Below are 25,105 nucleotides of genomic sequence, written 5' to 3' on the forward strand. Positions count from 1 at the left end.
GAGGTACTATAATTATCCCTGGTTTATAGTGTTAAGTGACTTGTCCAGGGTCGCATAAGTAGGTAGTGTGTTTCATACTGCATTCCTGTGAAACTCAGTTTCCATATCCATAAAATGAAGGGATTAGACTAGAAAATATTTAAGGTCCCTTGACAATGCACTTCCACAAGTGGTTTAAAAAAAATTAAAGAACTTCCACCAACATCTCATTTGCAAATAGAACTAAAAATTTTTAGAAGAAAAAAAGGCTTAAATAGAGGTAAAATTTTATTACATACTATATTCTATAATACTTTATTCATTTTTCTAAATCTCAAGGGCCTTAGTTTTCATAAAAATACATATGGTGAAAGGAAGCTCCAAATAGGATCTATTTTATGCTCTTACCTTCAGATAAAACTGCATTTGAAACTAGCACAGAACAGATGGAAATTCTCCACCTCTTACATTGCTGTTACTATCAGTAGTCAGTTTGTGAAGTTTAACTGAATCCTTGTTGCTGCAATACCTCAAGCTCCGTTCCTTCTTGTCCTGTTCTTCCAGGTTGGACATTAAGAGCAGTAGGGTTACTCATATATGTGAAAAACAGCTCCTGGGCAATTTGAAGCAGTAGTAGTAGAAAGAGTAGTGGTATAATACTAGGGGTAGTAGTAGTAGTAGTAATAGCTAACATTTGTATAACACCTACTACGTGCCAGTGTGATGGTAATGGGAATTTGAAGACCTTCCCTGCTTGGAAAATAAATTCTGTCCCTTAATAGGCTGAATGTAATCACATGGAGCCTGTGGCGGGAGGAATTTGTTGAAGGGTAGAGCAAAACCCACAGAAAGCTGGGAGTCAGAGCCAGCTAGACAGTTGGGAGGAGAGCACATTCAGGCAAGGAGACAGACTTGTGAGTAAAGGTTGGTGCTTGCCGGCTAGGCATGTGTTGGTTTGTGGGAAGTCTAAAGGATAGTGTGGCTCTCTGCTGTGTTGTAGTGCATTAACTTCTATGTTGCTATGATGGATTCAGTTTCCTGGTGTTGGTATTTGGTTTTCTGGTATCTGAATAAATGTTTTACTTCTGTCTTATCTATGGAGAGCCTGTTATATTTTGTGGTCAAGCACTATGCAACTATATTTATAGTGACCACGAGCACTGGTGGTCAGTGCATTGGTGCTACAGTCAGGTACTTTACAAATATTGTCTCAATTGATCCTTGAACAACCCTGGGAGATAGGTACTATTATTATCCCCATTTTACAAGCAAGAGAACTGAGGAAGACATGGAAGTTGAGTGATTTGCCTGAGGTTACAGAGCTAGTAAGTATCTGAGGCCAGATTTGAACTCAGGTCTTCCTGACTCTAGGCCGCTCTCTGCCACTTGTTGCCTGTGTACCCTTGGGCAGATCACTTCTTTGCTCTGGCCCTCAGTTTCCTTTAACTGTAAAATGACCTTAAAGGTCTCTTCATTCTTTAAATCTGTGCTGTTTTGATAATTGTAATTATGATAGCTAGCATTTGTATAGTACCTTATGGTTCACACAGTGCTTTACATCTGTTCACTCTTTTTAATGACCCTCTTAGGGCAGGTGCTATTATTATCCACAGTTTTGATTGTTTTGTACTAAGGATAACACCAAGGAAAGAAATACTGAAGGCCAGGACCAAAGGTAGGGCAGAACAGCAGTCTCCCTACAGAGGCTTGTGGTGTCCTATCTCTAAAGTTTTAGCCTGATAGATAATAACATCATTGGGGATACTCAGTTGTGCTATGGAGGGGACCCAGCAGCACATCTGAGAGACCATACATAGTCCTTTGGTTTATAGCTTTCATATTTCTGGCTTGTATGCTAGGAGACTCTCTCCAAGCTTCTGCTCCTGGGGATCTATAAACTGGTTTATGAGGTACATATTTGTCTATTCTGTTCTCTTTGGCATTCTCCAGAATTTCACTATCTTGTTCATACATATTAATATTACTGCTACTACTACTACTGATGATGATGATGATAGCTTAACTTATATATCTGTGGCATTTATGTATTTCCCAACTTGAGAGAAAGTAGGAGATGCTGAGAAAAGGAGAATTTGAGGAATAATAACTTGCATGTAGTACTTTCTGGCTTCAAAATACTGAACTGCATATTACCTCATTGAATACTTGCCACCTTTCATCTATTGCCAGGGTTGTCCCCATTTTACAGAAGATCAAGGACTTTAAGTGCCTTCAGCCACTTTAAGTGAATCAACTAATAAATATAAAAAGCCAGGGCTTAAACTATGTCTTTGAACTCCAATTGTGGTGCTCTTTCTGTTATGCTACACTGAATTTTCAAAGGACAAGTATTATGGAAATATGAGAGCCCACGTAGTAGAAACAGTGCTTGACTTGGAGTCAGGCCAGACCTGGGTTTAAATCCTGCTTCTTATACGTGATCATTGTGTGACAAGTCACTTAAACCCTAATCTGTAAAATGGGTTAATAGTATTTATAAGGTTCATAATGTATGCAAAATACTCTGTAAATTTTAAAACACCATATAAATGTTGGCTGTTATTATTATTGTGAATAATAACCAGTATGAATTGTAGGTTGAAGTTCTGGCGAGTGCCAAAGACAATGGAATGGACCAAGTCTGGTATGGTTCATTAGTGTCTTGTAGAAGGTGAATTAGGATCGGCTTTTTTGAAGGAGAGAGACTGGATTGGAGAAGAAAAGTGAGGTCAGTCTAAATAAAGAGAGAATTCTGTGCCAAGGCAGAGGAATGAGCAAGTCATTTTGCGGGTGGATGAGTAGGTTGGCCAGGCTGGAGCAGAGTGTCCTGTGCACAGGACTTAATGAGAGATGAAGGTCATTAGATAGGAAGGATAAGGTCATTTGGTGGAGGGGGCTGGCTGCCATTAGTAAATTCTGAGGCCTTGCTAAGCAAGTGTCTTCCTGTCATTTGAAATTGTGGTTGCTTGCTTTCCTGCATGCTTTGTTCCATTTGCCTTCCCTCTTTCTGGCCTCTCCTTTGTTTTTGTCACTCTTCCTCTTTCCCCTTTTCAATTTAGAACTACTTAGAAATACTCATTGTAAACATGGTCTGTAAAATCAGGGAAGTTATTTGTACAGCAGCTTGAGTTGTTGATAGAGAATTTGGCAGACACATAACATAGTTCAAAGAGCCTGGGATGAAAATCAGAAGACTCTAGCTTAAGTTTTGACCCCCAAATCTACTATTGGTGTGACCTTGGGCAGTTCTTCCTTAATCCAATTCACCAAATATTTATCAATGAATAAATATTTGTATAAGGCTTCTGGATGAGGTTAGAGAACAAGAAAGAAACAAACAAATCCTGCCCTCAAGGAGTTTACATTTAACCTCTTTAATACTTAGTTTCCTCAAGTGTAAAATTAGGATAATTGCTTTTTTGTACTGTACTAGGTGGGTTGCTGTGTGGATCAAGTGAGGTAATATGTGAAGGAAGGAATAAGCTATTATTATCCTGAGTAAAGATGATAGAACTGCCATGTAAGAGAGTACCTCAGTTTAACCACCCTTCCTCAGAAGACATGACTGTTAAAGAGATGAAATCCTTATTCTTTCTCTGAGACTCATCTGGCCTAAGGATGCCATAGATGGGTGAAGATTCCCAGAGGAGCTCAGTATTCTCTTGTGGCCCCAGGAATTGGAAAGTAGATGGGGATTGTTATTATGGAGAAAACTTAGACAAATGTTACAGAAATGTAACTATGTGCTATACCATCTGAGCTTATATGTACCGGGGTTTAGTTTTGGGGAACTTCCCCCAAATTATGCCTCTGATCTGTTTTGCCCCCCCCCCAAAGAGTTTTCTCTTTGAACCTCACAATGTACCTGTGTCTAAAACTCCACAGATGTGGGTAAAGCAACCTTAGCTTCTGGGGCAAACTATTCTAGGTAACAATGCATATTATAGGATATAGGGACTACTTTTATTTAACCCTATAAAAATGCAAAACAACATGAACTAACCCCTACTACCCTGCCCCCAAGCAGTTAATACAATTTTCTTCTTTCTGTTGATTTCTACTTTACAACCCATAGACCTATATAGTACTCCAGCCTTATCATATTACCTTAATTATTTGTATTCTCCTCAGAAGTAAAATAACTTGGGATTGCTAAAGAGGCAGACCTTCATATTCCAGGAATTTTCACCTCTAGCCCAGGGACCTAGATAGGCCTCCAGTTTTGGAGAAATACATTGTGTTTGGATTCCCCCCAGAAAGGAAACACATTTGGGGGTTGCTAGAGGGGGAAGAATCCACTTTCCATTAAACCTATGCCATTTGAAGGGCAAAGTCCAAATTTTTGCCCTTCCATATCATGGTTATTTTTTTGCTTCTCATCCATGGATTTTCTGGGACCATGTGTAAAATCCTCTTCTCTACAAATGACTGTGCTATGTAGCACAGTAGACTCTCTCTTCTGTCTCCAGAAGGCTGTCACTTGGATTCTTTACTTTCTAAGAGGCTAGGGCTGTCTAGGAACTCCAGGTGCCTCCCTCTAAGAGGCTGGGTCTGGGAGCTCTCCAGGAAATCATTGTTTGGGAAATGTCCCTCTTTTCTTTGTAAGTCTGGATTATAATATATCTCTCTAGGGCTTGCAGGATTGAGAAAGCACAGGACAATGCATCATGGACAGATAATAGTCCAATTTCACAATAATAAGAGAAGAAGTATATTAAGAGCATAAGGTTAACTAGGGCAAGTAGAATGACATCAGATTATGGGAGATCTTGAATGTCAGGCTACATATATATAGTATGGGCTTCTCTTGGTAACCAGTAGGGAAGAAATGTGTTGGGATCTATGTTTAAGGAAGATTAGTCCTTCAGCATTTTGAAGAATGGATGGAGAGTGGGAAAGGGAGTGAAAGTGGAAAGACCCAAATCCATTTGTTACAACTTTTGCTGTAGTCTTCAGGAGGTCCTTTACTACTATGCCATTGGAAGTGGGACTAGAAAGGGAGGGACAAATGCCAGAGATATTGAAGCCTTATGACTTGGCAATGGGTCAGGCAGTGGGAGTGGTCAAAGATAGTATCATAGTTTTCCCACACAGAATCTCAAGGTTGGAAGGGACCTCAGAGACCAACCAGTCCTACCCAAATCTGAAAGTGGATTGCTTTTATAGCTTACCCAGAAAATGGCCATTTAGCCTTTGCTTGTAGTCCTCTAATGACAGGGAACTCACCACCTACTTAGACAAATAATTTCACTTTTGTCTCATTTTAGTTGTTAGAAATTTTTCCTTCTATCAAGCCTTAATCTTCCTTTTTGCAGCATCCACCCACTGTTACTAGTTTTGTCTTCTAGGGCCACCCAGAACAACTTAATCGTTCTTTTTGGTGATAGCCTTTTAGAGTCTTGAAGACACCTGTCTTGTTCCTCCTTGATCTTCTCCAGCCTTAAACATCACAAGTTCCCTTCAACCAGTCTTCATGTAGCATGAACTCCAAGTTATTTTGAGCATGGCAGACTGGTAAATGAGGGGTACCACTGTCAGAAATGTCAAAGTGAGAAGGAAGGGAGGAGTCATTGGGATGGAACATAATTATAAGCTGTTTGGTCCTTAGTAAGTTTGAGGTGCTGGTGGGACATACAGGTGGAAGTCTCCTGCAGGTAATTTTATTTTTTTAACTGGTGTGTGTGTGTGTGTGTGTGTGTGTGTGTGTGTGTGTGTGTGTGTGTTATTATCAGACTGTTAAGAACAATCATGAATTATAAAGTGACAATTTCATTAAGGGCTCTGGGTAAAATCAGAGATCTTCAGATGGCATCATAGTTCTGTAATGCAATAGAAAAAAGTAGTTTTAAGTTTTATGTAATGAATGACCTATATAAAAAGTAACTTTCTTTTTTTTTTTTTTTAGCAATAGGGGTTAAGTAACTTGCTTAAGGTTACACGGCCAGTTATTTCTGGGTGTGGTGCTGAGTATCTGAGCCCAGATTTGATCCAGGTCATCCCGACACTGGAGCCGGTGCTCTTACTCGCTGTGCTACCTGGCCGCCCCTAAAAGTAACTTTCTTTAAAAGGTCATCATACCTAACAGCAGAGAGGATGGCATTTTTTATATGGCTACTCTTTACTTTTTGAAGTGGCCCTAAAGCCTGTGCTTTCAGGGTAGGAGGGGAGGGGCTGAAAAGGATGGATGAAGCCCAGAGTTTTATTTGTGCTTTGTGGATGAGGCTGGATAAAGTAGCCTGTAATTCTGGGATTTCTAGAGAGATGAGACTATGGTTCTTCCCTAATAACCACAGCCAACACTGATTGTACTTTTACTCTGTGTCCCTTGACACTCAGGCATTATCTACATTACTTTTTTCATGATATTCTGTTGTTTTCAGGCTTTTCCACATGCATAAAAAAAAGTCTTATTGTGGTGGAATACTGTTGTGCTAGAAGAAATGATGAGCACAGTGATCTTAGAAAAACGGAAAGACGCACTAAATAATGAAGAGTGAAATGAGCAGAACCAAGAGAACGCTGTATGCAGTAATAATAATATTGTATTAAGAACAACTCTGAGTGAATGTTATTTTGATCATTGTAAACACCCAAATTAACTACTAAAAGCATGAATAAAGATGCTATTTCCAATTCAGAGAAAGAAATGATAAACAGAAATATGTATAGAATAATTTTACATATAGTATCTATCTCTAGGGCAATCGGGGGAGGGAAGGGAAAAAAGTAATTTGCACCATAATTGTATGTTTGAAAGGAATAACATTTTGTAGCAGATTTATAGTTTCAGGTGTAATCATCTTTTTTTGTTGTTGTACTATTATGGAAATGCTTGTTTTATTCCATACATTTTTTTTTCTTTCTTTTTGGAGGGGAGAAGGCAGGGCAATTGGGGTTAAGTGACTTGCCCAAGGTCACACGACTAGTAAGTGTTAAGTGTCTGAGGCTGGATTTGAACTGGATTTGAATTCTGACTCCAGGGCTGGTGCTCTATTCATTGTGCCACCTAGCTGTCCCTTTATTCCATAAATCAAAAGAAAAATTTACAAATATGCACAGTGCTGGAGAGAAAGTACATACACCTACATGGCACCTTTACCATAACGGAAATCTCATTAATAATACCTTTATTGACACCATGGTTGTTTCAGGATATACATCCCTTCCACTCTCCTATTCCTGCCACTGTAGAACCATCCCTTAACAAAGATGCATAGTTAAACCAAAATGGCCCATGGTGCACAATGTCTATTAGTAGATGCAACATGATTCACCCATAGTCTGACACCTTTCTGCCACATGGGGGGGAGGAGGGGTGTTTCATCTGCTCTCAGTGGCCAAGATTGGCCATTGCATTTAATAAATGTTCAGCTGCTTCTTAGAGTTATGATTTATATTATCATAGTTGTTTATATTGGTTTACTGGTTTTGTGTTCAATGCTCCACATCAGTTGATAGAAGTCTTCCTGTATTTCTGTGAATTCCTGAAGTCAGGTTTAGATATGGTCTTAGAGCTCAGGATAGAAGTCAGGGCTGGAGATAAAGATTTGGGAATCACCTATAGAGAACTCTTGGAGCTGATGAAATTGCCAGGGGAATGAGTCTCAGAGAGATTAGAGAAGAAGGTTCTATTCTCACTAGAACCTTGGAGAATACCCTGATTTAGGGATTAGGATGAGGAGCCATTGAAAAAGACAGAAATAAATAGCTGCTAAATAAGTAAGAGAACCAAGAAGGAGTGGTGTGTTTGAAAACAATGGAGGACAATATCCAGAAAGAGAGATCAGAGAGTAGGGAGACTGAAAAATGTCCAATGGATTTGATGATTTAGGAGAGTATCTTTGGAGTGAGTGAGGTTCAAATCTGCTATCTCCATCCCTGACTTCGCTTCCAAACCCTAGTCCCATATCTGAAACTGCCTGTGGGCTACACCTACAATTCCAATTGCATTTCAACTGCATTCCAATTGCAAATGCTGCATATCTAAAGTCAAGCTTATTGTCTTTCCTGTCTCTGACTGCACCTACCTATGTGACCCTGAGCAAATCCCTTAACTTGTGCTCTAGGCACAAATTAACCCTATGTTCCTGGCAACTTTCTAAGACTACAGAAAATGGAGAAGGTATTGACTTGCTTTGGTAGAGGGAACTTCCTCACCAGGGAGTTTCCTTTACCAATGAAATCACAGATGCAGGCCTAGCCCTGTCTCTGTCAAACATCATTTCCAACACAGCATCCCTGACATGGCTATGCTGCTTCCACTTTCTCTTCCCTCCGAACCAGATTTATCATCCTTAAGCACAGATTGTAGTAATGTCACTCTTACTTAAAAATTCTTTTGTTGTTTTAAAAGATAATCACTGATGGTGAACTTGGAATTTCCTGAGGTAAATGATTTAATTTTTCAACATTTCCAGTTTTTGATTTTTCCTTTTACTGAGTCAAAATCTAACTCATTTACCCTGTCCTATACTGTCCATCCATTGGTCTTAGTTCTTTCTGGAGTCAAGCAGAATGAATGAATGAAAAAGCATTTATTAAGTGTTGAATATGTACTAAGTGTTGGGGATCGAGACAGAAAAAGTGAGACAGTCCCTGCTCTCCAGAAGCTCATAGGCTAAGTGGAGGAGACAGTACATTTAACTTCAGAGCAGATGGAAAGATCTGGGAGTCCTGAGGGTTCAGTGGTGGCTTGGATGCTAAAGCCCAGGGGTCCCCAAGGTTACATAAGTAGTCCCAGCTGACAGTGCTGAGGGACTGCATAGCAGATGGTAAAGCCTGGTGGTTCTCCTTCCTATTGGAAAGAATAGAGTTGTTGACTTGCAGCTAATATGAACCATTTTAGCAGCCAAGCATCCTGGAAAAGAGAGGAAGGGCACCACTTCCTCCTCCTCCTCCTACTCTCCCTCTGTTCCACTCATGGTGGGTCATTTCTAACCCTCCCTCCCCCCGCCCTTTTCAGCTCTAAAAAGTATGGTTCTACTTAGTAACTTAATTATTAATTCTTTGAACCTCAGTTTCCTCACCTACAAAATAATGGGGCTAGATGCTGTCCAAAGTCTCATCTAGCTAATTATCCTAATTTCTTCATAACTTTCACTTTGAGAACATTTTTCTGTAGCAAATGAATACTTTAGCACTGCCAAGTATCTTGGTAGCAATAGTCAACCAGTGAGCATTTTTAAGTACCTACTCAGTGCCAGGCACTGTGTTAAATGCTGAGGGTAACAAAAAGAGTTAAAAGGCAGACCCTGCCCTCAAGGAACTTGTAATTTAATGGGGCAGACAATATGCAGACAAATATATACAAAGCAAGCTCTATGCAGGATAAATAGGAAATAATGAGCAGAGGGAAGGCTCTGGAATTGAGGGGCTGGGGAAAGTTTCCTGTAGAAGGTGGGATTTTCATTGGCTCTTAAAGGAAGCCAGGGAAGCCAGTAGTTGGAGTAGGGGAGGGAAACAGCCAGAGAAAATGCTTGGACCTAGCTCAGGTAACTCAGCATCTAGAAGAAACCACAGCATTTATCCAGATCCTAGGCAAATAGTATGGACTCCTGTAAGGCACCCTAGAGAGAGGAAGCATTTATTAAGCACCTACTGTGTTTCAGGCACTGTGCTAGGTGCTTTATAAATCCCTTATATGAGCAGGTGAGGGAAGACAAGGAGAAAGGGGAGCTACTGAGCTTCTCTAGGCTGTGGCAGTGTCCAAAAACCAGAAACTAGGCAAGCTTAGCTGGCATTTCTGACCTTTGTGGAGCAGAGGGCATCCTTAAAGGGACAGGGAGAGCTTTTCTTCCCCAGTGGCTGTCTGCCAGTTCAGATGCCAGGACTGTGAAGAGGCTATTGTTCTGGCAAGGGGAGACCGCCCAGTCTTTTCTCTTTCCCCTTTTGCCAACCGCATGTCCCCCTGTGATGTGCAGCATGTCAAACACGGCAGGGCAGTGAGCTCTCCCCAACCAGTCTCCCCACTTCTCTCCTTCCCAGTAGTGTCTTAAGGCAGCCTTGTCACTAAGGGAGAGAGAATGAAGGAGCCCACATGTTTCTACTAGCCTGCTGTGTAGATTACTGCATCAGTAAATTAAAAAACTTAAGCAGGACTATATGACTAGTCTAGGAAGATATATAATATTACAAAGGAAACATTATATGGAAATAGATGATTGAAATATTGAAAAAAATTTTTTTACAGATCCCAGGAGAGAATGGCAGTATTAAAAATGTATTTAAGGAGCGACAGGCCCTCATGGATAATGCTAGCCCTGCAATAGAATTATATATCCACTAGTGTCTTCTCATGGGTCCTTTCTAGTCAGGTTTCAGTTCAGGGCCTAAGCTGTTGACTATAGCAATGTTTCACATAAACAGAGAGGACTGGGATTGGGTTTAAGAAAAATAGGCCAAATCCTGGCTCTGAAAGTGTGAACAAGATCTACTTGAGTCCCAGTTTATCTCTACCTACCTAACAGGACTGTTGAAAGAGCTGTATGCATCTTAAAACACTATATAAATATTAACTATTTTTACTTATTCAGAAGCTTGCCTCTGTTGCTTGCTGTGTGCCTGAGGCTCAGCCTTTAATGCCTCAGCTTCCCCATGTGTAGAGGGAGGAAAAAAATCCCTGCCCTGTCCTCACTTCTAGGAGATGTGGTGACATAGATTAGTCTTGGCTGTTGTAGGAAGGTCTAGGAACCACATCTAGCGAGTGAGCTGACCTCTTCAGAGAGAACCATAGGAAGAGAAAACAAGCTACAGGCTAGAAATAACTAGACATAAATATAAGGTATCATAATTACTATGCACATCCAGCTCCCTCCCCTGGGTTAAATTTAACCCTCTCTTGTACGTGATCTTCTTGACCTCGTGGAAAAGAAAGAGTGAATCTTAAGTCAATCTTAGTCAGCATTAGCCAAACATGAGAGTTAAGTCTACAGTTTCCACTTATAATGCTTTGGTTTTATTCACTTAGGATTTTTCAGAAAATTATTCTGTTCCATTTAATTGCTCCATTGAATTTTCTCCATGTTTGGGCTCCAGCTTGAGGCTTGGTTTCCCCTAAGTAGCACTTTAGAGCTAAAGCTGTACATTTAAAAACCATTTTCTTATGGGCCAAGGCAAGAGGTGGGGGGTTTGGGGGGTGAGAGGGGGTAGCTTCTTCCATCATCAAAGTGAATCAGGCTCATATGGAGTGTGTGACTCTGTCCAGCTTGTTGGAGCCAGGGAAGCTAGAGTCATCTCCCACCTGAGGGGGCTGCCAGGGTGACAGACAGCACTGGGGGATCTGGTCACTGCCACACAAATCTCAGGAAGGCTCCTGCTTTATATAGGAGCTTCTGGTAACTGGCTCTTTGGGGGAGAAAAAAAAAGCTCCAGAGCAATTTACTTGGACCATTCCTGCTTTGTTTACAAATGTCAACACACTATGAATGCCTGTGGTGGGGGAGGAGTTCTTTCTCAGCCTCCACTTGAGGCCCACTTAAACATATTTGTATTAATAGAGATATTTCAGGAAGGCCTCACGAGGTCATTCTGGTCATTGGGATGAAGCCCTTTGACATTTCAGGCCTCTTCTGGGGCCTTCTGGTGGTCATCTGAAGCCAGGTTTTCAGTAGAAGACTGGATATTCTTAGATTCAAGAGGTCTGATGGGTGGCCATCCACCACATTAGCTTGGGGGGTCATGAAGGCTTATCTAACTAACCCCCAAATCAAGAAGATGGATGACTCAGAGATGGTTTCAGAGGATCGTTGATTTAGAGCTAGGAGAGACCTGAGAGGTCATCCAATTCCACCTTGTTTTATAAAGGAGACAGTTGGGACTTGGAATGAAATGACTCATCTGATCTCTCAGAGGCAGGAAGTAACAGAGCTGAGATTCTAATCCAGGCTGTGTGATTCTGAATTCTCTTTTCCCGACTTCTTACTGCTTGGCTTCTCTTCCTTTCTACTGTTGTTGCCCACCTTGGGGACTATTTTTCTAGAAAGGATTCCTACATTGGATACAAGGTTGACTTAAGTGACTCCTAAAGTCCCTTGATATTTTTTTACTTTTTTTTTTTGGGGGGGGGGGGGCAAGGCAATTGGGATTAACTGACTTGCCCAAGGTCACACAGCTACTGTTAAGTGTCTGAGGCTGGATTTGAACTCAGGTCCTCCTGACTCCAGGGACAGTGCTCTATTCACTGTGCCACCTAGCTGCCCCTTCCCTTGATATCTCTTAGGCACAAATCTGACTTTTTTCTCAAGAAACTTCAATGACTCCTCTCTCTCTCTCTTTCTTTTGTTGGAGAGAGAAAATGCAAGCTCCTGAATCTGGCATTTGAAACCTCTCCTAATCTGGCTGGAGCCTACCTTCTGACTGATTACACATTACTTCACCTCCTCCATGTTAAACATGCCCAGTTCTCTGGCTGGCATTTTTATATGATGCTTTATCCAATACCCTTGCCTTTCTGGTTGTCTTGCCCTGTATGCTTTCTCATTTGTCCAGGGCCCTTTTGAAATGTGGCTGCTGTTTGTATATGGTACTCTTGATGTGTCCTGACCAGCACAGAGAATGGTGGGACTTTCCCAGCAGCTGAGTCTCTCTCATTCTGAGTTGAGTTTATATGTAGTCCCTAGCCTTTGGGTACTTGAACCACATCTCCTAAAACACAAATGAAGGTAAGTCTAGGCAGTCTTTCCCATAAAAGGTTTGGGGACCTTTTACGTGTGTGCTTTGGAGTTCCTCCATATTCCATATATCCCCCTTCATGCATTCTTGGGAACCTGGGCTAACTTTGGCAGGACTAACTATGTGCTCAATGTGACATGGGAGAAAAGAAGAATGAGGAGACGAAGGGAACAAGCATGTATTAAGGGGCTCTTATGTGGCTGGCTCTGGGCTAAGTGCTTATAAATATTAACTCATTTGATTCTCACAGTAACCCTGGGAGGTTATCCCTCTTTTACAGTTGCATAAACTGAGACAGACAGACTAAATGACTTACCTAGGGTCACACAGCTAGTAAGTATCTAAGGCTGAATTTGAACTCAGGACTTTTTGATCCCAGTCTCAGTGATCTAGCCACCATATCACCTAGCTTCCTAGTAATAATAATAATAGCTAACATTTATATAGTGCTTACTGTATGCCAGGTAGCATGCTAAATGCTTTCCAGTTATTATCTCATTTTATGCTCACAGCAATGCTGGGAGGTAATTGTTATTATTGTCCCCATTTTACAGATGAGGAAACTGAAGTAAACAGTATTTAGGTGACTTGCCTGGGGTCACACAAGCCAAACTCCAGGCCTGGCACTCACTGCACCATCTTGTTGCTTCAGTAAAAGATCTGATTCTCTCTGATGGGAGTCAGGCTTTGCTAAGTGTGGTGGAGAAGGGGGAAGTAGATATCTGATTATTCCAGGGCATCTTAGGAATAGAGCTGAGTGGATTTATTTCCAGCAGAACCCTGAGACCCCTAGCTGCCTACTTCACTATCCTTTTCCTAACTGAATCTCTATTCTTCCACTATTCTCTACTCACTTCATCCACTCTATCCAACCCCACCAGACAGTCTGGAAGAATCAAGTAGATTTAGGTCCGTGACAAGCCCCTATTTCTGATACAGCATAGGCTTCTTCGTGGCATTTCTCCTCTGATGAGACGGGAAACACAAAAATGGAAAGTAGAAGACAGAGATAGTTAGAGGCCAAGGTCTTTCCTTTTCCGGACTCATTTGCTTTAGTCAGAGGATACAAGGTGGAGAGATAGCAGGCCTTGGAAGGAGACATAGACCTAGATAATTGACATTGATGGGCTGTGGTTAAAAGGCTCCCCTGTCTGCCCTGATTTACTTCATTCATCATAGAGCTCACCCTTTCTGGTCTACAGTGCTAGTGAAAAGTGCAGTGTGGACATGTGAAAAAGCAGAGGCCCATAGAGGTCAAGAAGCTTGTCCAAGATAATTAGTGGCAGAACTGGGAAGCAAATTTGACTCTCTTGAATCAGTCAGGGAGATTTAGAAATGTCCTCTTTTTCTTGAGGAAATGAATTGCTTAATGTTACACAGCTGGTTAGTGGCTAAGACAGGGTAAGACCCAGGTCTTAGGATTTCCAGTCCAGTGTTCATATTATTGAGCTAGCTAAGAGTTACCGCATTTCAGTAACTTTCTCTAAATTAGCCTGAATTGTCACATTTCCCTCAAGAAATATGCATTAAATATTTAATTTTCATAGTCCTTTGTTAGGTATATAACTTAAACAAACCAAATCCCTGACTTTCCAAATGTGTTATCATGGGGACCTTCAAGACAGAAGCTGGTTGATCATTAGATATTTATTCTGATTCTGTTACAAGATGGACTAGATGGCTTCAAAAGCTTCTTTCACTTATGAATTTCTGAGATAAATTAATATGCAAAAGATAAACGAACACTCAATATCTAGTTCTTGTCACACATACCTACCTCTCTGGGCCCAGGCAAGCTCAGAGAAGGCCAAGTAAATCTAGAGAGACTCAAAAGAACAGTCCCTGCCTTCCTAGATCTATAGAATGTTAAGAGTTGGAAAGGGCCTTAGCAATGATCTAATTGGACTCCCCAGCAAATAGCAGAATATGTGGCTGCAGGAATGGAGTGATGCCTAAGTCAAAGGAGTTTATGTCTTCAAGCTCATCCTGGAGTGATTCAGACAGGGAAATCAAAAATGACAAAGAGGAAAAATAAAATTCTTGCAGAAAAAAAACAAATCTTCTTCCTCTCCTTCTCCTTCTCATAGTCATTACCCTCCTCCTCCTCCTCCTTTTCTTCCATCCTCTTCCTCTTCTTATCTGGGTGAAGTGATTTGTAGGTCTTTCTGACTCCAGGGCTGGTGCTGTCTCCTGTGTGCCTCCTACCTGCCCCAGGAGATGGTTCCAAAACACTAGCTTCATTCAAACAAAGTACCAGCTGAAATTATATGATCCATATTAGAAAAATGAGATTTGTCCATGTTTGGGATTTTAAAGGACAACTCCTAATTGGTATCAGAGGGTGGGAAAATGAAACCTGGCATTAAGAATATTTTTCATCCAGAAGAGCAACTGAAGGAACAGTGATATCTATGAAGTAAGAAAACTAAAGTTGGAGCTATATGAAACATGTACTGATTTTGTTATTTTCATTAGTCTTTTTACACTTTTTTTCCCCTAAACTGTTTTTACAAGCAACTGTATATTTGGATTGCAAAACAATTTGTAAGATGAATGCTTTTTTTAAAAAAAAAAATGTTCATTTAAACTATATTCTGAGGGGAGCAGAAAAAAAGTAATCTATTTTAGCTTTTTATATTTACTGATGAGTAAACATGGAATCATGACATTATTGCTGTGGTTTACTGAGTTGTCAGGATCCTTAAAAGTTGTCTAGTCCAACATTTACCCCACACATAAATCCCATCTACAACATTCTTTTTTTTTTTTTTTTTAAAGCAATAGGGGTTAAGTAACTTGCTCAAGGTTACACGGCCAGTTATTTCTGGGTGTGGTGCTGAGTATCTGAGTCCATATTTGATCCAGGTCATCCCGACACTGGAGCCGGTGCTCTTACTCGCTGAGCCACCTGGCCGCCCCTAAGCAATTGGGGTTAAGTAACTTGCTCAAGGTTACACGGCCAGGTGTTTCTGGGTGGGTGCTAAGTGTCTGAGCCTGGGATTCGATTTCCAGGTCTTCTCAGCACTGAAGCTGGTGCTCTTACTTGCTGTGCTACCTGGCCACCCCATCTACAACATTCTTAACAAGTGGTCATTCTGCTTGAAGCTCTGACCCATTGGTGCTACTTCTGCCCAGTAGAACAACACGGAATAAGTCTAATTTCTTATCTGTCAATCAGTCAACCCGAATTTATTAAGCACTACCTGTGTTCCAGGCTCTGTGCTAAGCTCTGGAAATACAAATACAAGTTAAAAGAAAGATAGGCCCTGCCCTCAAGGAGCATACATTCAAATGGAGGAAAGATAACACAAAAGAAAGTTGGAAGGGGATAGGAAAAAAAAGTGGAAAAATTCAATAGAACAGCCAGGAATGAATAAGACTAGACTGGCCTGGGCCAGTCCCTTCAGTGGATGTTCTGAGAGGAGCAGCCTATGTGGGATGAAGAGTTAGAGCTTAGTAGGGGAAGTAGGGAATGCTAAATAGAGAGGAATGAGGCATGAGTTGGGGTTGAGACCTGGGTTTCCTCCTTAAATGAAGGTTCCAAGTAAAGACCTTTCAAGTAATCAAAGATAGCTATTATTCTCCTGGGGACAGCTAGGTGATACAATGGATAGAGTGCCAAGCCTGTAATCTGGAAGACTCAATTTCCTGAGATCAAATCTGGCCTTAGACACATATTAGCTGTATGACCCTGGGCAAGTCACTTAACTGTCTCAATTTCCTCATCTGTAAAATGAGCTGGAGAAGAAAATGGCAAACTGTTCCTGTATCTTTGCCAAGAAAACCTCAAATGGGGTCATGGAGTTGGACGTGACTGAAAAATGACCGAACAATCATTTTCCTGCCCCTGTTTCTTATGATTTTTCTTCTTTAGGCTAAATAATTACAAATTAACATGATTTTGAGTCCCTTCTTCCTTGTTTGCTCTTCTGAATTTACTTTGTAGTACTTTGTATTTATATACTTGTTTGGATGTACGTGTAAGCTCCTTGAGGGCTAAATTTCTAATATGGTACCCCATGCTATTTTAGCTACCGAATGCTATTTTAAGTGTAGTCTACACAAGACAAAATGCAGTATGATTATCTCTTCCCATATATCTACTGACTCAGCCCCACATCACGTTTATTTTTTAGTTGTCCCACCAAGCTAATTATAAGGTGTTGCTAGAGCCCTTGGAACCAGGTCTAGAGCTGATTGATAAATTTTCAGTGTATTTACCTTTAGACTGGCAAACACTATAAATCAGGGCTTGATTTATTGTTTCACTGAATGTCTAGACTTAAGAAAGTAATAAAGAGAAAGTTAATAATACAGATTAAATTTAAAAGTGTGATGGTGGCACATTTTTTCCCCAGATAACCAGTTGATAAATATTTACCAGCATACCCCTAGAAAACTTAAGTTTTATTTATATCAACCAATGACTTTCAAACTAGACCTCCTCCAACTTGTACTTTACACATTTGTTTCTTAAATCCAAGTGGAGGATTTTACATTTATTCCTCTTACATTTAATCTTTTTTTTTTTAAGTCAGGTATGAGAGAGTTTTGTTTTTCTTCCACCATAGAAAATGCATTAGATTTTATGCAAAGAACTCAAAGGTTCATATAAACAAGCATAGGAAACATAAATAAATAGGAATTGACTGGACCTGTGATTTTCTATTTTGAATTTATTTTTACAAGTATTATTACTTTTCCTGCTTAATTTCTCTGTTCAACTAAACACTTAAAATAAAAAGGAAAGCAATCAAAACAAATATACATAGTCCAGCAAAACAAATCCTATTTTGACTGTGCCCCAAATATATGTCTCGTTCCTTATTTTAAGTTCATCACCTCTTTGGCAGGAGGTGAATAGCATGTTTCATCTTTAGTCCTCTAGACTTATGATTTATTACATGGATCAGAGTCCTAAAGCTTTTCAAATTATTTTTCTTTATAATCTTGTTGTAGTATAAATTATTTTCCTAGTTGTGTTCACTTCACTGCTTCACTTCATATAGGTATTTCCATTTTCATCTGAACCTCTCCATTTCTTATGGTACAATAATAGTCCATTACATGTATATACCATAATTTGTGTGCCCATTTCCCAATAGGTGGGCATTCCCTTAGTTTAGTAGAGGATCAAATTAGTTAACATACATAAAACACTTTGCAAACCATAAAGCATTATATAAATGCTAGCTATTAGCTGTTGGTTTCCAGTTTAAGACTACTATAAAAAGAGTTAGTAAAAATATTTTTTGTGCATATGGATCCTTTTCTTCTTTCTTTGATCTTTTGGGGGTATATAGAGCACTGGTATTTTACTAGGCCCAAAGTTAGGCATCATTTAGTGACATTAGGGACATAGTTCCCAATTGTTTTCTAGAGGGGCTGGACCGGTTTTCAATTTCCTCAACAGTATATTGGTGTGTTTGTTTTCCCATAGCCCTTCTAACATTTATAATTTTCCTCTTTTGACATTTTTGCTATTCTGGTGTGTTTGAGGTAGAATCTCAGGGTTGCTTTAATTTCTCTGATAATTAGTGATTTGAAGCATTTTTTTCATATGATTATTGTTAGCTTGGATTTTTCTTTTGAAAAATTCCTCTTCATGTTGTGGTGGTTGTTGTTGTTCAGTTATGTCTGACTCTTTGTGAGCCCATTTGGGGTTTTCTTGGCAAAGTTACTGGAATGGTTCTCCAGCTCATTTTACAGCTGAGGAAACTAAGGCAAACAGGGTTGAATAACTTGCCCAGAGTCAAACATCTAGTAAGTATCTTTGGCCTTTCAGGTCTTCTTGACTTCAGCCTGGAACTCTATCCATTGTGCCATCTTTGACAGTTTACTTGCTGGGGAATGGCTCTTAGTCTTACAAATTTCCTTATATATATTAGATATGAGACCTTTTTCAGTGAAACTTGCTATAAAGATTTTTTCCTTAGTTGCCTGTTTCTTTTCTAATTTTAAATGAATTGGCTTTATTTGTTACAAAATGTTTTAAATATTATATAATCAAATTGTATGTTTTTATCTTTGATGATCCTCTCTTTCTCTATTTTAGTTGTGAACTTTCCTCCATCCATAGATCTGATCCTTGGTTTCTTCCTTGTTCGTCCAATATGTCCCTTTTAATGTCGATTAAGTTATATATCCATTTGAAATTTGTCTTCATATATTTATATACATATACACATGTGTATTACCTAATTTCTGCCAAATTGCTTTCTAGTTTACCAGCAATTTTTGTCAGTGGTGAGTCTTTAATTAGTGTCTTTGGATTTATAGAACGCTTTGCCTGTGTTGGTTTTTTTATGTTGTGTATCTAATCTGTACCATTGATCAGCCTCTATTTTTAAACCAGTCCCAAATCGTTTTAATGATTACTGCTTTGTAGTATCATTTGTTTTGTAATATAGTTTGAATTTGTGGACCTGTAACTTCATTGGTATGGGTAACTTCCAGGTGAGCAAACTCCTTTTACCAATGTGGATGAATCTGCATATTTTCTGTAACTTACATAGTCTTAAAGGTACCTAAAGCAGTGGGGTCATACTAAAAGAAAAAAATGGATCCTTGCCAGCCACATGTTAACTTAAGAAATCTACAAATTAATATCATCTGTGATGTACAGACAATTCTCAGCTTTACATAAATTCTCATTATGCAAATTTGACTTTTCTGAAAGAAATCTGCATTCCCCCAAACCACCTGTGTTAACTTTAATGTATCGTAAGGTACTCTCTCTTTGCTCCTGCCCCTTACCAGTTTCCTACCCCACTACCCACCAAAAAAACAAACAAAAGCTCTGAAAAAACCCCTCCAAGCGACAGTAGAAATGGGGTTAGCCTCAAGACTAGTGCTAAGATAGGAGACCTTTTCCCACCCCCCAGACTGCATATTTGGCCCCTTGTGTCTTGTCTTCCATCCCTTGGTACTCTGGTACAGAGTGTCCATCCCTGTCCCTTGCATGTCACCTATCTGCTCCTGTCTGTGCCATGTCCAACCCCCCCCCCCACCCCCCATGTGTTCTCTCTCCCTTCCACGCAGCCTGGCTCCCACCCTGGTCCTCCTCCTGCTCTTACTTCTCTGTCCAAGCCTCCACAACTCATTAAACTCTGTGCTCGTCCCCTCTTTCCATACCCTCCTTTCCTTTCCAGTGTAAAAATTGCTTTATGTAGAGGTCCACTTACATTTTTATTTATTTTGTTAAACATTTCTCATACGTTTTAATCAGGTTCTGGCTTCACTTGGGAGTTTTGTGCATGGTCAACGAGTTTGACACTTCTGGCCTAGAATTCAGAAAGGTTAAGGCAGCTTCTCAGAGTCAAACAGCCCTTGCATGTCAGAGCTCTTCTTGACCTCAAGGCCATAAATTTTATTCACTATTCCATGCTGCCGCTATAGGTAACATACAACAGCCAAATAGTCTTTTATATTCATTAAACTCCAAGAAAGTAGATGCTTCATAGTGAAAAAAACAAAACAAAACACTGTACATTAACCTTTGACCTGTACCATTTCAGCAACTTACAGCTGAGGGTTGAAAGAGGTTCAGCCAAAGCATAGAGTCCTCCTAGCTGCAGGATCTTCCATTTAGCTATTACACTTAATCTTGCTAGCTTCAGCTCACTATTTCTTCCCAGAGAGATTTTGTGATTTTGAGTCTTTTGTCCAACATGTTAGCTATTCCTCACAACTTTGTGCCATCTGGAAATTAGATAGGTCTACCATCTGTAACTTATCTAAGTAATAGATTCAGAGCTGGAAGACTCCTTAGAAGCCATTTACTCTAGCTTCATCAGCTTACAGAGTCAATTTATCAAACACTTATTATTGTATGCCTTCAATGCACAAGGCACTGTGCTAGGGGATGTGGAGACAAAGGCCAAAAGTCCCTGCCCTCAAGGTCCTTATGTTCTATCAGAGGACATGTGGATGAGTAAATAAATACCAAGTACATTCAAAACAATTTCATGAGAGAAACTGCTAACAACTCCTCCATAACTCCTGACTTCCTAACACACTGAGAAGATAGCCATTTTAAATCCCTAGGGATGTCTATAACCGACCAGAACTCATTTCTTAATGACTAAAAAACTCTGACCTGGTCATACCCTTCCCATTCCAGTGATTCTGAAGCTGAGGCTGTTATCATGCTGTAATTACTCAAATTTCATTCTTTGTTCTCTCACTGCCCCACTGGCTCCATCCCCATCTCTATCCACTCAACCCCACATCCTTAATCTCTCATTCTAAAGCCATCCTTCCCTTTCTGATGCCTCCAAGCATCAGAGCTCTCTGGAATGCTTGCTGGATAGGTAACAAACTTGCTTTCATATTAAATCTTTTTCTTTCCCACTCCTTCTCTTTGTTGACTTTCACTGAGGTTTTGCTCCCTCCTGGTGACACAGCCTCATAACTCATTCATTTCAGCCTTTATTGTACTTTCACTAATTCCCTGAGGTGGGGAAATGCATTTTGCTCCCCATTGCCACTTCCAAGCTATTCTCTACCACCCTCATTCAGTGATTTCTCTTACTTTGAGGTTTACTCTCTGCCATCTCAGGTAAGAATCTTGCCTCATTTCTTTTTTTTTTTTTTTTTGCTTTTTGGAGGGCAATTGGGGTTGAGTGACTTGCCCAAGGTCACAGAGCTAGTTTTTGTGTTAAGTGCCTGAGGCCAGATTTGAACTCAGGTCCTCCTGACTCCAGGGCCGGTTCTCTGCTCACTGTACCACCTAGCTTCCCTCTTGCCTCATATTTCACTAAAAAACTGAGACCATTCCCTGAAAGCTCCCTTTTGTCCCCTTATGCTCATTTCATATCACTTAAGAAGCCTTTTGAAAATATCTTGTCCTTCACTCTTGCCTCACAGGAAGAGGTGGACCTTCTCCTTGCCTAGGCAAGCCCCCTGTACGTGCATAAGTGATTTTATTTCATTCTAACTACTCTAGCAGATTGCCCCTCTTATTAATCTTCAGTCTCTTGTCTGCTGACTGCTTCTCTACTGTCTACAAACACACTCATTCTTCTCCATCCCCAAACTCTTCCCTTGATTCTTCTGTCTCCACTATCGTCCCCTATCTCTCTTCCCTTTTGTGCTGAACTCCTTGAAAAGCCCATCTATACCAGTTGCCTCCGCTTCCTTTCTTCTCACACCTTCTCTATAGTCTAGCATCTGTCTTTATCATTCATATCATATCAGCAAACTGCTCTCTCCAAAGTTAATATCTTTTAATTGCCAGTTTTAATGACTTTTTCTCAGTCCTCATCTTTCTTGAGCTCTCTTCAGCCTTTGACATTGTCAATCACCCTCTTCTCCTTGACACTTCTCGCTAGGTTTTCATGATTCTACTCTCTGCTACTTCTCCTCCTGCCTATATGACCACCCCTTCTTCGTCTCTTTTGCTGGATCTTCCTCCAAGTCACACCCATTAAGTATGGTGTCCCACAGGACATCCTAGGTCAGGGTAGGGTCCTTTTATTAAAAGTCCCTTTGTTCTGTGAAGTTTGGATTCAGTCACAGGGCTTCACTTAAGGACCTAGAGGGCCACATGTAGTCCTGAGGCCACAGGTTCCCCACTCCTATCTAGGCCCTCTTTCTTCTCCTCTCTCTCTCTTCCTTTTCTCTCCTCTCTCTCCCCTCCCTTTCTCTCCTCTCTCTTCCCTCTTTATTTCACTTGGTTGATCTCTCAGTTTACATGAATTCAAATATCTCTCTGCTGATGATTGATGAATCTACCTATCCATTGATGATCTGCTGATGATGATGAATCTACCTATCAAGGCTTAATCTCTTTGTTGACTCATATCTCATATCTCCAACTATTTATTTACACATCTTGAACTGGATGTCCCATAGGCATGTTAAACTCAAGATACCCAAAACTGAACTCATTATCATCCTTCCCTGCCAATCCCTCTGCTTTTCTAAACTTCCCTGTTACTATTGAGGTTACCACCATGCTCCCCGTGGCCTACGCTGGAACCTTTAGTCGTCATCCTTGACTCCTTATTCTCTATCACCTCCCATATCCAATCTATTGCTAAGGCCTGTTGATTTTACCTTTATATCATCTCCTGAATATGCCTCCTCCTCTCCTCTGACACTGCTATCACCTTGGTGCAGGTCCTCATCACTTCATGTCTGGATTACTGCATTTGGCTTCCCTGCCTCTAGTTTTTTCCCAGCCCAGGTCATCTTCCACTCATCTGTCAGTGGACGGGTCTGAGGTCCCTCCCCACCTCAATTCCAATGACTCCCTGTTACCTCCAGAGTAATTTTTTGTGGATACTCTCCCAGCTGGGACATTCTTTTCTCTTACAATAAAATTTAATTTTTAAAAAATTTATGTATTTTCAAAGATTAGCCTTCTGTCCCTTCCCACCCCACAATTTCTCTGCAGCTCTAGTCTTTTCATCAGGAATGCTTGGAAGTCCTGCTTCATTAGAAGTCTATTTTTCCCCTGTAGCATTATACTGAGTTTTGCTGGCTAAGTTATTCTTGGCTATAAACCTGTATTCTTTTCCTTTTAGAATGTCATATTCCAAGTTCTCCTCTCCTTTAGAGTGGCAGCTGTTAAATCATATGTGCTTCTTACTGCTTGGTATATGAATTATTGCTTTTTTTGCTTGCTTGCAATATTTTTTCTTTGACCTGGAAACTTTGAATTTTGGCCATGATGTTTCTGGGAGTTTTTATTTTGAGGTTTCTTTCAGGAAGTGACCAATAGATTCTATTTCTACGTGGTCCCCTTTTTCTGAGAGATGTGGTCAGTTTTCTTTTAATATGATGTCTAGGTTTTGGGTTGTTCTTTTTTTTGTCATGACATTCATATAGTCCAGACCTAAACAACTTGGCAGTAGGTAAGGGCCAAAATTAAAATAGGCTAAACTTCTTCAGGCTGTAGATAGGTTTGTAATTTCTTTCCACATAAACTTTCCAAATAAAGGTATAATTAATGATAAAACTATTTTGCAAATAAGCCATATTTTAAAAGGGAAATTTCAATTAATATCAATTAATTGAACTTAATACTTAAGATTTTTATTTATCATGAAATCACTTTAATGTTTTAAAAAATTACTTTGCTAAGTGGTACAAGTTTTAATACATTTTTCAGGTTTTCTTACTGTTTATTCATACTCTGGAATCATGTTTGAAATAAATTTCTTTAGAAATCTGAAAACTAACCTTAGTAGCTGCCTCATTTTCTGAGTTTACTTTCTTGAAAAACCATTGTTCTCCACTGAGATTTTTCAACAATTTGGACACTTTAATTTGTTTTTCATTGGTGTTCAATTTGCTTAAGTCAGGATGTTTTGATTTGAAATGGTGACAAAGATTATATTCCTTCGGAAGGCCTATTACTTATTTTTTTCTTTCTTTTTGGAGGGAGGAGGGCAGGGCAATTGGGGTTAATTGACTTACCCAAGATCACATGGCTAGTGTCAAGTGTCTGAGGTCGGATTTGAACTCAGGTCCTCCTGACTCCAGGGCCTGTTCCCTATTCACTGTGCCACCTAGCCACCCCGAATGCCTATTACTTCTTGTCAACTGAGGTACGATATTTTTGTACGATATTTGATATTTTGTAAGTAAACAAATATCTATTTGTGCACTCTGAATTAAACACTCTTTTTTTCTGATTTGATCTTCTGTTTCTTTATCACCCATTTTATAAATTTTATAAAGTCACCCCCAAAACTTTAATGTTAGAACCAAAAAAATCTCCACAGCAACGGCTGTGACTAGTGGGAGGCAGGTTAAGCAGGGCACAGACAAAGCACTCGTTGCATCTTTACTTTCTTTTACATCCTGTACATTTTTCACCCAAAATGTTTTGGCAGGCCACAAGTGGCCCACGGGCCGTAAGCTGTGCAGGCCTGATGTACTCTAATGATTCTTACATTTGTTTCTCTTTGGTCTGTGTTCCAGTTTAGTTGTTTTTGCTATGAATATCTTACACTTTTTCCTATTTTTTTGCCCTTTGACTTTGTTTCGATATTTTTTCTTAACTTATGGAATCATTGGTTCCTATTTGGTCCATTTGAATTTTTAGGGAGTTTGTTGCTTGAGCAAGATTTTGTACCCCTTGTACCAAGCTGTTCGTTCTCTTCCAAGTTCTTTCATATGTCTCATTTCTTTTGTAATTTTCCCCTCAAGTGCTTTAATTCCATTTGTAAACATTTTTAACTCAAAAACTTCTTATCTATTCCAGTAACTGCCTCAGCTTGTGCTCCGGCTGCGCCTTATTCTGAGACAATAAGTACAGAATTTTGGAGTTGTTCTTTTCTTCTGGGTTTGTGTCCTTACCTCCCTAATTGCTCATTGTAGGGGGGTTCTTTTTTAGTTCATTCTTCCAGCCAATTTCCTGACTTTGGACTTGAGGTTAGAGCTGGGCTCTGCAACTCTTATGGAGGGAAGGTCTGAGCTGGTCCTGTTCCTGCTTTTTTGGGCGTAT

At 40.0% G+C, this 25,105-nt stretch overlaps 1 protein-coding gene across 7 annotated transcripts in view; it reads left to right on the forward strand.

Moving 5' to 3' along the window:
* GRAMD1B (GRAM domain containing 1B) overlaps positions 1-25,105 on the forward strand; it is a 338,159-nt gene that overhangs the window by 205,904 nt on the left and 107,150 nt on the right. Inside the window, exon 4 of one of the 7 annotated variants that reach the window (XM_069070089.1) lies at positions 6,360-6,903. The exons of the other annotated variants lie outside the window; for them this stretch is intronic. Within the exon in view, the coding sequence (XP_068926190.1) occupies positions 6,360-6,414 (55 nt within the window). The 3' untranslated portion in view covers positions 6,415-6,903. Of the gene's footprint in view, positions 1-6,359; positions 6,904-25,105 lie in introns of those variants that run through there. 7 annotated transcript variants of the gene reach the window in all.

Source organism: Petaurus breviceps, unplaced genomic scaffold (assembly GCF_028583685.1).
Source record: "Petaurus breviceps papuanus isolate PSGF00001 unplaced genomic scaffold, PetGlider_PUasm1.0 90804, whole genome shotgun sequence".
Lineage (NCBI taxonomy): Eukaryota > Metazoa > Chordata > Mammalia > Diprotodontia > Petauridae > Petaurus > Petaurus breviceps.